Here is a 14316-nt window from a genome sequence, read left to right as displayed (position 1 = left end):
TCACATTCAGCATCGTGTTTCGAACAGTGGCCAACCAGCTCTTCTGGAGGGCCAACAGCAGGGCAGAGAGTCCAAGGCCTTCATAAGAACATCAGAAGAGCCCTGCTGGGTCAGACCTGTGGTCTATCTAGTTCAGCATCCTGCCTCAGATAGCAGACAGTGAATTATACTGCAGGGCCAGCAACAGGGCATAGAGGCTGAGGCCTTCCTAAGAACCTAAAGAGATCCCTGCTGGATCAGACCAGTGAGAGGCCATCAAGTTCACCATCCTGCCTCTCACAGTGGCCAGCGAATAATACGGCATGAACTCCATGAATCTAATATTTGAAAGCTGTTTATTCCTGTGGCCATCCCGCCATCCTCTGGCAGTGAATTCCATGTTCTCAAGAGATAGTTAGCGAAACATCACCTGTGGACATCTATTGGGGCAATGGCGACTGTTAGCACGAGGGTTGAGGGTTCGCTTGGGGGATGTAGACTGTTAGATGTCCCCCAATATTGCTGCACTGGGATTTTATCTCTGTTTATGCTTTTATGTAAACCTCTACGAGACGGCTGGGCCGAGAGCAGTGGTCTATAAATATATACGAGTCTGGGAAGGGGCAGGGACATGGCGAGGGTGATGGGTTGGGTGTTCCATCACACCACTCTAGGAATCACTGCAAACTCTATGTTAAAGCCATAAAGATCCTTTCGATTCCTAGAGTGGCAAGTCTTCACTTCTGGGTTGGCCATGGAAGTGATAAAACTGCATTGCACCAACATTGATTCCTCCCCTCCCACTGGCTGCTTGAATGCCCCTGGACAACAGGATCGGGTACAGGAGATCTTCCACTGAACCAGGAAATGGGCACAGATTGGGGAAGGAGAAGACCATGAGGCCCCTCAGTTAGACCCAGTAAGGTATGGCAAGAACTTCCAACTTTACCACAGAGTTTCCAGCAATTCCCAGAGCCACCCTCTGCCACTTCCTGGTAACTCTAGGAACTGCCAGGAACTCTATGGTAAGAACTTCCTGTAAGTAGATGAGGCCTTGTTTTTATTTTTTTTTTCTCCAGGGAGGCTACATTCCCCCCACAGCCCTCCCACCTGGTAACCCGAACCAAGGAGGGCTGCCCCCTATGCCTGGATGCCTTCCCGGGATTTGATTTTGGTTTCAGGCTTTTCCAGAACATTGTCAGATTTTGCTTCGTAAATGCAAGGGCCAGAAATGTCCTTTCGTTGGGAAGGAGCCAGGCTGGGCCCAGAATCCACTGACTCACAGTGTCCCCCCGTCTCACATTTCTTTTTTAACGTAACCTTTGGGGTCACTGGGGAAGAGCGCCAGACGAGCCCGTCCGTACCGTGGGCGGATGAGAAAAGGCCGGCCTGCCCCTTTAAATGCGGAGCTGCAAACGGCAGTCCCTCCCGCAGACATGCTTGCGCGGCCCGAAAGTTTTTTGGGAAGTCGGTGCATAACTGACAGTTAGATTTATCTCCCCAATAAGCAATCAACATTATAATAAAGGAAAAATGCTTTCCGTGCACCTTTGAGAGCGCATCAGAAATTAATCTAAACATCAAATTAATTATAGTTTGCAAAATGAATAGTGGCTCACGGCCCTAATACTTCTCCGGCTCTTCCCCCAGCCCCCCCACCCCCGCGGGCTGCCCCCCCCTCCCAAAAACCTCCCCTGATTGCTCGGAGCGGTTACAGGATGTGGGCGGAGGGCGAGAAATTTTTATGGCCCCCTATTTTTCATTCATACCTTCCCATCCAACTGGAGCATTCTCTCTCCCACTGTTATCGGCGTAACAGCTGCCGTGGATAAAAAGATGCGCCAGCACACATTAAAACGTTCCCGGGAAGGTCAAGGAAAGGCCAGGGAGTGCGGCCAAGGGAGGCCGCCTTTGACGCGAGGTCTTAGGCCACGCTTTTGTGGTCCTCTCCGCGTGGACCCTGGACGGACCACCAAACCCCCTTCTCCTCCATCATCTGTCCATGTAGACAGCAAAAATGCCCCCTCCTTGCTGGGGAAGCCTGCCAACTTTCAGCTGAGAAATTCCTGGAGATTTGGGGGTAGTACCTGTGGAGGGGAGAATCTGAGGAGCTATGCCAGAAAAAGAAGAGTTGGGTTTAATGCCTTGTTTTTCACTACCCAAAGGTGTCTCCAAGCGGCTTGCGTTCACCTACTCTCCCTCTCCCCACAACAGACTCCCTGTGAGCTAGGTGGGGCTGAGAGAGCTCTGACAGGACTGCCCTGTGAGAACAGCACTATCGAGACTGTGACTAGCCCAAGGCCACCCAGGTGGCTGCATGTGGAGGAGCGGGGAATCTAACTCAGCACTCCAAATTAGAAGCTGCCACTAAAAGCACAAGAAGGACATCCCACAGGGGGCATTAGAGGACATGCAAAGTTAGCATATCCCCACCAGGAACTTCCTGATATTTTTAAATAAGCTCCTCCCCCCCTGTCCTGATTGGCTCAATTGAAGACTTCCTGCTCCTTTGAACACACTTCCTGCCCCTTTCCCTCCTGACCATTAGTCAGCCAGACAATTAGGGCTATCTCTCTCAACGACCTCAGTAGCTCATTGGTAGAACATCTACTTGGAGTGCGGAAGGTCCCGGGTTAAATCCCTGGCATCTCCAGTTTAAAGGGCCAGGCAGCAGAGGATGTAAAAGACCCCAGTCTGAGACTGTGCATTGTATATATCATCTTGCTTTGTAGGCATTGCCTTCTGCCTTCAAGGAAGAGCCATAGCTCAGTGGCAGGGCACCTGCTTGGCATGCAGAAGGTCCCAGGTTCAGTCCCTGGCATCTCCAGTCACAAGGACCAGGCAGGAGGGGATGCGAAAGACCCTCTGCTGGAAACCCTGTCAGAGTTTGTTGGTAATACTGTAGCTCAGTGGCTGAGTATCTGCTTGTCATGCAGATGGCTCCAGATTCAACAACTAGTTGGAGTGTCGAAGGTCCCATGTTCAATCCCTGGCATCTCCAGTTCAAAGGAGCAGGTGGTAGACAAGAAGAATGACCTCTGCTTGGCACTCCAGAAGGCTGCTTGACCAACTGATGTTGACCAACTCTGCTTGAGTAGAACGCAGCTTCATGCGCATGTGTCCAAAAAACATCCATCTTAGGATATGAGTACGCCAAGCCGAACAGCGGGTTTCCTGAGGCCCAATGAAGAAAACCATTCCTTCCTTCTTTGAGCATTGTCAGTAGAGTCCGAACACCATGATAAATAATGGTCATTTTGGTGACAGTGAATTGTTGGGAGGAAGGGGACAAAGAAGTGGGGAATTTCGCCATCGGGTACAGAAAGATGGCCAAACTGTGGCTCTCCAGATGTTCATGGACTACTATTACCAGGAGACCCTGCCCTAATGGTGTCCATGAACATCTGGAGAGCCACAGTTTGACCATCCCTGGCATACAGCACCCATGTGGCTTTGGGGGAACTTCTTGCTTCCTTAGCCCCTCAGCAACTTCAAACAGTGGCTAGGCATCAAATCAACCGTGGCCCTTCTGGTCACCATTCTCACGTTACCCACCCAGCGCCCTGAGAAACTGGCCAGCCTTTTTAGAAATTGGGAGGATTCATCATCTTGGTTACTGGCTTAAGATAAAACTGTTTTGTTTTATTTATTTAATGAATCCCCGTCTTTTAATGTATTTAATTGTATTTTTTGTAATCGGGGTTTTATGGGATGGGTTGTTTTATTCTTTCTTGTAAACCTCCCTGAGTCTTTGAGAGCAGTGGTATATAAGTTTAAATATAAATTTATTTATTTATTTATTGGATTTGTAGCCCGCCGCTCTTGGAAACCGGCTCGTGGCGGGTCACAATCCATATAATAAAAATCCAATAACAAACCCCAAATTAAAACCCCAATTACTACAAATATAACAAGAACTTGGCAGATGACCAAAAAAAAAACCCGAAAAAAAGAAAAACATAGCCCTCCTTAAAACAGGACAGCCATATAAATAGAATCATAGAATCATAGAGCTGGAAGGGGCCATATAGGCCATCTAGTCCACCCCCCTGCTCAACGCAGGATCAGCCCAAAGCATCCTAAAGCATCCAAGAAAAGTGTGTATCCAACCTTTGAAGACTGCCAGTGAGGGGGAGCTCACCACCTCCTTAGGCAGTCTATTCCGCTGCTGAACTACTCTGACTGTGAAACATTTTTTCCCTGATATCTAGCCTATATCGTTGTACTTGTAGTTTAAACCCATTATTGTGTGTCCTTTCCTCTGCAGCCAATGGAAACAGCATCCTGCCCTCCTCCAAGTGACAACTTTTCAAATACTTAAAGAGGGCTATCATGTCCCCTCTCAACCTCCTTTTCTCCAGGCTGAACATTCCCAAGTCCCTCAACCTATCTTCATAGGGCTTGGTCCCTTGGCCCCAGATCATCCTGGTCGCTCTCCTCTGTACCCTTTCAATGATACGAAGGCATCATGGGGGGAACCAAGATGTTCGGTGCCAGATGTTCAGGCACCAAAGCCAAGGGGGACCCGCATCACCCGCTCTACCATTGGCTCCGTTTTGAAGACACGGCACAACTAACCCATGATCTCAAGGCTGTGGAGACGTAGAGCTCCGAAGCGCCCGGCTAAGCCAATTAATGCAGCTGAATGAAGAGGTGGAAGACTCCGGCAGCGCCAGACTTCTTCTTGAAAGGGGATTTTATGGTAGGGAGTGGTTTTCGCAAGAGAGTTCTGGAGACCTTGAAAACCTGCCCACTCTTACGTGTCGCAAGTTAACTATTGCAAGTCCTTCTGCTTGTTGAAGATACTTGTTGACTGGCTAAGGTTTAATAATAGTGGGGAGAGGCAAACTTTGCCATGCTCAGTTTGGAAGGCTTGTACTGAACGCATGAAGTTGGCTTATCCAGAATTCGGCCCTTGGTCCACAAAGGTCAGTACTGTCTACGGCAGGGTAGGCAAACTGTGGCCTTCCAGATGTCCATGGACTACGAATGCTGGCAGAGGCTCATGGGAATTGTAGTCCATGGACATCTGGAGGGCCACAGCTTGCCCACCCCTGGTCTATGGAGACTGGCAGCTGCTCTCCAGGGTCTCAGGCAAAGGTCTTTCACTCCACTTCCTGCCTGGTCCTTTTAACTGGAGATCCTGGGGATTGAACCTGCGAGTTTCCGCATGTTAAACAGACGATGTACCTTTGGTGGGCCCTCAAATTCCAGGCATTAATCCATCTGTTTGCTCAGACTGGCAGTGGCTCTCCAGGGACTCAGCCAGAGGTCTTTCACATAACTTCCCACCTGATCCTTTTCGATGTCACGGGCCTCTGCATGACAAGCAGATGTTTGACCTCTGAGGCTCAGCCACACACAATTCAGACCATCAGTTCATAGTGATCCCTATTGTCTACTCAGACTGGCATCAGCGCTCCGGGAGGAGAGTTGCTGATCCACTAAGGCTCTTCTTAGTGTCTTATCAGGGGAAGACCTTGGCTACTCTGCCTTGCTGCTGGGCCTCCAGAGGAAATGGTTGGCCACTGTGTGAGGCAGGAGGCTGGATAAGACGGACCCCTGGTCTGATCCAGTAAGGCTATTTTTAGTTTCTTACCAGGGGAAGACCTTGGCTTCTCTGTCCTGTAGTTGGTCCTCCAGAGTAGCGATCCCCAACCTGTGGGCCGCAGACCACGTGTGGTCCTTCAACTAATTGGAGGTGGGCCCTGAAGGACGCCTTCTCCCCCCCCCCGGCCCTTTACAACACACTTTGGGTGTCCTTGTCTCCCATCACTCCCAGATGGGACTATCTCGTTGCAGAGAAACAAGCTCAGGGTTCCCATTGATTTGTCATTGTCATGAGTTAAAATTTCCATGAAAATAAAATGTTCCTTATGTTCATTGTTGTGGCGTGTCTGTATCTTATTTTGAAGGGATGTTTAAACATGACCATAGCGATCAGAGAGCGTCAGGGCAGTGGCTGAGAGTAGAGGAGTAAACTACCCCCCCCCCTGGCCTCAGTAAAAGGCGTTGAGTGGTCCCCGGTATTGAGTGGTCCCCGGTGATAAAAAGGTTGGGGACCACTACTCCAGAGGAACTGGTTGGCCAGTGTGTGAGTCAGGATGTTGGACTAGATGAACTATTGGTCTGGTCCAGCAGGCTTGCTTCCCCCTGGGTCAGCTGGTCTTCTGTTCCTTTCTCCTCCTGCCCCAAATAGCTGTTCTGGTGGCTTCTTAGTTTAGTATAATGCATGGATAGAATAAAGGGAGATACGCGAAGCCATGTTGGATCAGGTCAATGGCCCATCCAGTCCAACACTCTGGGTTACACAGCAGTGGCCAAAATGGTCCTCCCCACCCAGACAATCATGTTGTGGAATTTATTCCATTTTATCAGAGGGTCGGAAATCTTGGGGGAACAGGGGATTGGTGCAATTGTACCCTTCCAGGAAGGATAACACAGAAGAATAATCAACTGACCAAGTGTTTATCTAGACCCCATGGTAAGTCAGTAGTTACGCCTTTGAGCTTGCCTATGCCCCTCTCAGGTTCTCCCATCTCCGGAGAGGACCAAGATTCTTCTCTCGTTGCCCTTACAGGTTGGGCTGTTTCTGGTGGTGGGAAGTGCTGAAGTTACAGGCAATTTATGGTGACCCTGTAGGATCTTCAAGGCAAGAGACAAACAGAGGTTGTTTGCTATCACCGGCTTCTGCCCAGCGAACTGTGGCTTGCTTATTGGCCTCCCACCGAAATTCTGACCAGGGCTGACCTTGCTTCGCTTCTGAGAGCTGACAAGATCAGGTTAGCCTTGGCCACCCAAGATCAGGGCGGGCTCCGTCCATCTCAATTCAAACTGAAGCGAACACTCTGTACACAGCAGGGGCAGGAAAATTCATTCTGGTCAAGGTGAAACATGCCACTGATCTAACTGGAAACAGGTTTGGGAATCGTTCATGTAAATACACCCTCTGAAAATACTTTTAGAGGGAAGCCATTCTGGTCTGCAGGAAACCAGATTTCTTGGAGTCCAGGAGCACATTACCCACCACCAAAATTTGAAGAGGGGGCGGGGGGGGGGAGTGGTATGGGCTTTTGAAAGTCAAAGTTCTCTGATGAAGGGAACTAGCTCATACCCCACCTCCCACCCCTGCCGCCCCAAATCGTCTTGGTTCGTGTGTATGGAATTCAGATCTAGGTGTCTCAACATTCTTGTTCAACTTTTTTGGTTACTCATTCATGATGGCCAAAGCTTTTTAACAATGATGGGGTTATCCTGGTTTTCCAAAGAGGTCTCAGGCTATGGGATCCCTGAAAACAGTGCTGAAATCTGTCAATAAATATTTTTTTTTGCCACTACTGTGTGGCCCATTCATTTCGGAAATTTACATTGAGGCTGTAAGTGCTGTCCGGTTTTTGGTAGATGTGATTCACTGCTTCTGTGCTGGCAGAAATCTCAATTCTGAAAAGTGCCTATACAGGTTTGAGCAAAGGTGATGCCACTTGGGGTCGGTAAGTTTCTCTTCACGAAGTCCAGAGTTTCAGAGTTGATTTATTTATTATGCATTATTAACTGGAAATTTTTAATGTTTTTATTTGTATATTTTTAAGGCTTTGTCCTGAGAAATTGGAAGGGTGGGATATAAATAAAAATAAAACACTATTATGCATTATTTCTTGGAGAATTCCTGGGGCTTTCCCACATTCTCATTTCCCTCACTTGAAAGTTCCTGTTTCTTTGTTCCCCCCTTCTCTTCTGGCCACATTTTGCCCCGCCACCCCCCAGCTGGCGATTCAGTATTACAACAGTTTATGTCTGGCATAGCTCCCTGCAATTTAAACCGCAAGGTTTATGCCAGACACAAACAAATGTAATATCAAATCAACCACTAGAGGGCGGGAAACTCAAGTGGAAGACGAACCCCCTCCTTGGAAGAAGCAGGAACATACAAGCTAGAAGAAAGGGAATGCAGAGAAACCCGTGGATAGCAGGTGGAGAAACCTGGGTCTTCCAGAGCTACATCCAAGAGATCTTGGAAAATCAATCCTGAAGCCCCATCTTGCACATTTTCTTTCCCCCTGAAACAAATGGCACAGTAGATGGCTCACTTGAGGCAGGAGCAGAATTGCCAACTGACCTAGGAAATTCCTGAAATTTTGGAGGTGGCGTTGCGGGATAGCAGAGTTTTGGCCGGAAGGCTGCAAAATTGAGTATTCCGTGCCAGGGAGTTAAGGGATGGAGATCTGGTCCGGGGATGGCGGGTGGACAAGGAGGAAAGGGGATGAATGAAATCGGAGGAGACTCCACCCCACAGAACAACAGAGCATCCATAACATTGCACCGCAGCACGGGGTGAGGGGGGGGAGGAGGGAAGATGGGGAACAACCTGTAGAGAATTAAAACACTAGGATCACATGCTCACCCTCTGTCATGCATTTGTAAACACTGAACCTCCATCCCTCCATCTCCCGCCAAGGGGACGGCCCTTTGGCTCACGTCAGATCCGTCGACCTCTGCCTCACCCGCCTTGCCAAAAAGTAGCTCTGCCTATCCCCTGCCCCACTTCCAGCAGTACGACCGACCGTCTGCTCCCCCCTGCCCACATTCACCCCCCTCCCACAAACGTGCAGCAATTTCCCCCTTCCAGCCAGGATTTGGGATTCTGTCCCAAGGTATCCTGGAGTCAGCGATCCTCTCTGTAGCAGGACACAAAGGGTTTTTTTAAATATAAAAAACTATTTGACAGTAAGAAGGGAGCAGGTGGAGGTAGGGGAGGCAGCAGTGGGGACAAAAGGTTGATCAATAAAAGGAAACTGAGGGGGGTGGGGGGAAATCAGCTATGTCAAATTACCCCCAAAACAAAAATCAGCAGTTTGCAAATAAATAAATAAATAAATAAACCCAAATGCTCAAAGTAGTGCAGAGAAAGTTCCTTTCCTGGATGAATCTAATTGTTTTGTTATCTTTACCCACCAAAGCATTTACTTTGGTTTGTCGCCCGATCCACAAACACTTTCGAGGAGATGACATTACCGAATGGCAGGAACATCTGCATCAGCTCTGCGTCCCCAAACTCCTGGGGCAGATGGTAGATAAACAGGTTGCAGCCCTCGGGTCCTGCGGGAGATGAAGGGGGAAGAGAAGGGGGAACAAAGACAAAAAGCCCAATGAGGGAAGCCTCACGTGTTTCACAGAAGCACACACATTCCCTCTGGATTTCTTTTTTTAAATCCCAGCTCTGAGAAATCTAGGTCAGCTACATTTGAGGCCAGTAGCCCCACAGAAACCATCAGGATTTTTGGTACGTAAGCTTCCGAGATGCAACGCTCCCTTCATCAGATACAAGTAGGAATGGAGATCCCGAGTCCTTATATCTCGTTTGATTATTATATTTATATACCGCCCTCCCAAATGTTGAAAGAAGGAAGGAAAGAAAGAAAGAAAATGAAAGGAAGGAAGAAAGAAAGAAAATGGAAGGAAGGGAAGGGAAGGGAGGGAAGGAGGGAAGGAAGGAAGGAAGGAAGGAAGGAAGGAAGGAAGGAAGGAAGGAAGGAAGGAAGGAAGGAAGGAAGGAAGGAAGGAAGGAAGCCTCACGTGTTTCACAGAAGCACACACATTCCCTCTGGATTTCTTTTTTTAAATCCCAGCTCTGAGAAATCTAGGTCAGCTACATTTGAGGCCAGTAGCCCCACAGAAACCATCAGGATTTTTGGTACGTAAGGAAGGAAGGAAGGAAGGAAGGAAGGAAGGAAGGAAGGAAGGAAGGAAGGAAGGGGAAGCAGCATATATTCAGCCCAATGGCAAAAGCACTTTAGAGGTGCTGTGGCCCTTTTCCCCCAAATGACACTGCATTGCAGGCTTGAAATTTGCAAAGTTGTAGGCTTCAAATGTGGAGTCCAACTATGTAACCATCTTGGAAATAGGGAATGGGGGGGGGGGAGGAGCAGAAGGATTTGGCAAATACGATTTCAGTTCAGGGAGAACACTGCAGTTTAGCCAATCACAGAAGACTATTATTTTTTGAAATTCTTCTGTGCCTGGTTGCAAAGAACATAAAAGCAAGGGACTCCATTGTCGACGGGGGTTTGGAGAGTGTGGGCTGGCTTTGGCTTCCGCTGTTGCTCTGGGCTTGAATCCTGCTGCCTGAGTGACCCTCTACTGGATCTGTACTTGCATCCCCCCTCCTTTCACCATCTTTTGCTGTTTTTTCATTTTTTCTGTTTCGGGAGGGTTGAGGCTTTCCTTGTTGTGTTTCCTCTGTTTACTTCTTCTTTTTTGGACTAGTGTGTGTGTGTGTGTGTGTGTGTGTGTGTAGGAGCTTTTGGTTAGGTTCTTTCTGCTTTTTCTTCTGCCTTTCCCCCCTGCTTATCTTCTCAGTAGTTCCCCCCCATATATTTCTTCCCTTTAATTCTCCAAGGTTGTTTTAGGGGGAGGGGGACGATGAGGTTCACTGTCCCATGATCCAAGTGTGTGCTGATGGTTTCAAGGGCGATTGAGTACAATAAGTGCTGCTAAATAGGCTTTTAGTAATAAGGGTCCGTTTTAGGAATTGTTTAACTTTTAAACACTTTTAATGACATTTCAGCAATCGACATAGTGCTTCAGTACATCCCTAACTAGGCCTGTGATAGGAGGGTATTAAAAGGGGCAAGACTGTGTGTGTGACTTCAAAATGTTATAATAGCCCAGATTAATTTCTTTTAAAGGCAGTATGCAGTGCTCTGAGCTTCGGTGAAGGCAGGCACTTTTAGACAAATTTCCCTCTAGGTTGTCCTGTAGTTTTCCTGATTTCAGGAGGAGGAAGAAGAAGAGTTGGTTCTTACATGCTCTCAAAGTGGCTTACAATAACCTTCCCTTTCCTCTCCCCACAACAGACACCCTGTGAGGGAGGTGAGGCTGAGAGAGCCCTGAGATTACTGAAGAAGAAGAAGAGTTGGTTTTTATATGCCACTTTTCTCTACCCAAAGGAGGCTCAAAGCGGCTTCCAATCACTTTCTCTTTCTTCTCCCCACAACAGACACCCTGGGAGGGAGCCCTGACAGGACTGCTCAGTCAGAACAGCACTATCAGGACTGCAACCAGCCCAAGGTCACCCAGCTGGCTGCATGTGGGGGAGCGGGGAATCAAACCCAGATCGCCAGATTAGAAGTCCACACTCCTAACCACAACACCAAGCTAGCAAAAGCTCCTGAATTTCCATAGAGGAAAATGAGGCTTATTTCAATAGAACAGAGTCAGGAGAAGTTTAATAAAGAGCCTTATGCTTTTAAAAGAACCTGCTATTCTATCTCAAGGATAGTTTATTGAACTGTAATCAGGTTTCGGGATAGGAACAGACATGGATAATTAAAAGGAGAGCCAAGAAATAAACCAATTTTGGGCACAGGATGAAAGAAAGAAAGAAAGAAAGAAAGAAAGAAAGAAAGAAAGAAAGAAGAGAGAGAGAGGAGAGAGAAAGAAAGAAAGAAAGAAGGAAAGAAAGAAAGAAAGAAAGAAAGAAAGAAAGAAAGAAAGAAACCCCTCTCCTGCATATCCATTGTGGGAATTGCCACAAGAGCCCAGCGGTTCAAGGGTTAAACCCATTTAGTCCTTGTTATGGGGGCAGCTGGGGCCAGAGGGCCATACTATGTAGAAGAGAAGGCTCTTTTTAATGTTCTCACTTTCTTCATCAGGGCATAATTACAGTGTCATAACACAGCAAATTACAACTTTGCCTTTCCCGTTAGGGAGAGGAGTTCACGGAGGCGCTCCCCCCCCCTTTTATTGGCCATTACTCATCGGCTTGGCTGGCAGGGGTAGTTCCGCCGAGTCAGGATCCTGACAGATGCCCATTTAAAGCTCATTAAAATTCCTGGGCCTCGGCGTGATTGAAGGCCTTGCTCCCTCCACATTTTCTTTTTGGATTAATGGGAAACGAAGCTCTGATGAAGACCTGCTATGCATAATTTTCCCCACGATGCAGCTCAAAGGAATGGCCAATCCACGACATCGCCCGGGTCTCCTAACGGCCGGGAGTCTCTGGCAGGTTTTATTCTCAACATCAGGGGTGAATGGGGAAGGTTTCGATGGACTTGGCTAATTAGTTAATTAGTTCCCCCTGCACAGTGACCTGCTTAACCAGGTGAATTATGGAACCTGAGCACCTCAAAGGGATCAGAAGACCGTGAAGTCCTGACCCTCTACATGTATCTACAGTTGACTCACCACTGGCCAAAAATAAAATCAGAGGGGTAGGGCCCAGTGAAGGACCAGATACAGGGCAAGAAAAGAGACACTGGGATACCAATATGGCGAATCAAATATACAGAGTAGACTTTTATGGAGTCTTCAAACTCCCACTGTTCTTTCTTTGTTTATATTCAACAAATCCCAACGCGTTTTGAAAACATTGAGCATGTATTCATGACTTTTGTCATTCATATTGTTGGCATGCACTTATTATCTATTCTTGAACGATCGCTAATTGTACCCTTATATTTTCTAAACCGGCTCACCAGATTGAAGTCCCTTGAAAAAGCCAAAGAGCGAACCGCGTTGGGATTTGTTGAATATAAAAGAAAAAAGAACAATGGAAGTTTGAAGACTCTGTTAAAAGTCTACTCTGTGTATTTGCAAGTCCTAAAACTGCAAAACGACCGAAATACAAAATTAGGAAAACCATCTGGCCTATGTTGTCATGCCCAGAGAGGAAAAGGAGGGCCATGTGTGGAATACCCTTTCTCCAATGAGGACCAATTTAGCAGATTTAGGAAGTTCAGCAGAAATCTCGATGTACCCCAGGCCAGGGGTAGTCAACCTGTGGTCCTCCAGATGTTCATGGATTACAATTCCCACGAGCCCCTGCCAGCAAATGCTGGCAGGGGCTCGTGGGAATTGTAGTCCATGAACATCTGGAGGACCACAGGTTGACCACCCCTGCCCCAGGCCACAGGCCCCCATGGAAGAATTCCTTGTGGAATTGCTTAAGGTGGGAGAGTGAGAAGAAGTTCTCTTTGCCAACTCTCCCTCCTCACCATGCACAATTTTATCACGCACTCTTAAGCTCTCCATTAGTTGTCTCTTAAGCCCCCAACTCTTCAGCTTTTCCTCACTAGGGAAGGATCCCCTGAACCTCTCGGCTGCCCTCCTCGGGGCTTTCCCCGGCTCTGCTGGGTCCTTTCAGCGCGACTCACCTTCTCTCTGTTGCTGTGGGATCATGGGAGGCGGCTGTGGGAAGGCTTGGCTGATCTGGCCGTAGGCAGCAGGGTAAGCAGCTGTTGGAGGAAGCGGGAGAAACAAGAAAGAGGGAGGCATTTCAGCATGGTTGGCCAACCAGGCAGTTTGACCGAGGGAGAACAAAACCTCTTTGGGATTGAAAAGAGGGAACGTTACAACATGGGCCCAGAAGAACGTTGCAAATGTTGAAAAACCAGATCATCCCCCATTTCAGCAGACATCCCTTTGCAGAAGAGAGCAGAGTCAAATTTCCCGCTGGGTTTTTTTTAAGGCGACTTGCAATGTTATCCTGGGCAGACATGCTGCACTCTCAGCCCATTTATTTCGTTGGTCTCAGACTGGGGGAACCTTCCCTAGGATTACACATCCCACGGATGGGGGCCCAGATAAGGTGACTGAGAGAAGAAGAAGAGAGCTTTCCCCCATATGTGGTACAGTCCTGCCAGAGAGCTGTATCAGGTCTAAAAGCACCAAGGAGGGCAGTATGGATTTTTTTTTTTGAAAAAGCCACATTCCTGAGGGAGCTTGGCCACCATTTTCTGGGTCTCACACAGAGCCTAAAAACTGCCTTCAATTGAATCAGAAAGCTGGTCCGTCAAGGGCAGTATTCCCTACTCAGACTGGCCGCTCCTCCCCACAAAATCAAGCAGAGTGTTTTTCCTATCCCCTCCTGCCTCGTCCTTTCAACTGGAGATGCCGGGGATTGAAGCAAAGCTAAAGAGGGCCTTTTCTGACACATCCCTTGACACACCCCAAAGGTCTTCAAAGCCAGGCCTGCCAATCTAAGCTATGAAGTTTCAAAGTTAGGTTTCTCTAAGAACAACACCCCACGCCCCCCCCCCAAATTCTGGGAAATGCATAAATGTTAATCAAGTCTTTTCTTCTTCTTCTTCTTCTTCTTTTTGCCCAAGTGATTTGGATTCTCTTAGGGCCAAACTTGACGTGACGGTCTCATCATGACAACCCCGCATACTCTCTCTCCATTTCAATGTACTCATTAATTCTTTAATTAAACATTTATATCCCAGCTTTCATCAGGGCTCAAGGTGGCTTAAAGAGATTTTGAGGCAATTTAGAAATGGCCACCAGGGCCTGATTTGACGGTGTGCTGGGCTGAGGCAGTCTGTTTATTATTTATTATTT

General features: G+C 47.9%; 1 protein-coding gene across 11 annotated transcripts in view; it reads right to left on the bottom strand.

The window, feature by feature from the left end:
* The window catches only part of CELF4 (CUGBP Elav-like family member 4), a 725765-nt gene that overhangs the window by 40670 nt on the left and 670779 nt on the right, over positions 1 to 14316 (bottom strand). For 6 of the 11 annotated variants that reach the window (XR_013232951.1, XM_077346537.1, XM_077346528.1 and 3 more), the window contains 2 exons: positions 13131 to 13211; positions 8932 to 9075 (listed from right to left, as the gene is read on the bottom strand). Coding sequence is in view for 10 of the 11 variants with exons in the window: in XM_077346537.1 (XP_077202652.1) it covers positions 8932 to 9075; positions 13131 to 13211 (225 nt within the window). In the remaining variant the exon portion in view is untranslated. The remainder of the gene's footprint in view (positions 1 to 8931; positions 9076 to 13130; positions 13212 to 14316) is intronic. The other 5 variants (XM_077346533.1, XM_077346535.1, XM_077346538.1 and 2 more) reach the window with 1 other exon arrangement.

The sequence above is a fragment of the Paroedura picta genome, chromosome 7 (assembly GCF_049243985.1).
Source record: "Paroedura picta isolate Pp20150507F chromosome 7, Ppicta_v3.0, whole genome shotgun sequence".
NCBI lineage: Eukaryota > Metazoa > Chordata > Lepidosauria > Squamata > Gekkonidae > Paroedura > Paroedura picta.
The sequence above is the reverse complement of the archived record's forward strand: the minus strand, read 5'-3'. Positions and strand labels throughout refer to the sequence as shown.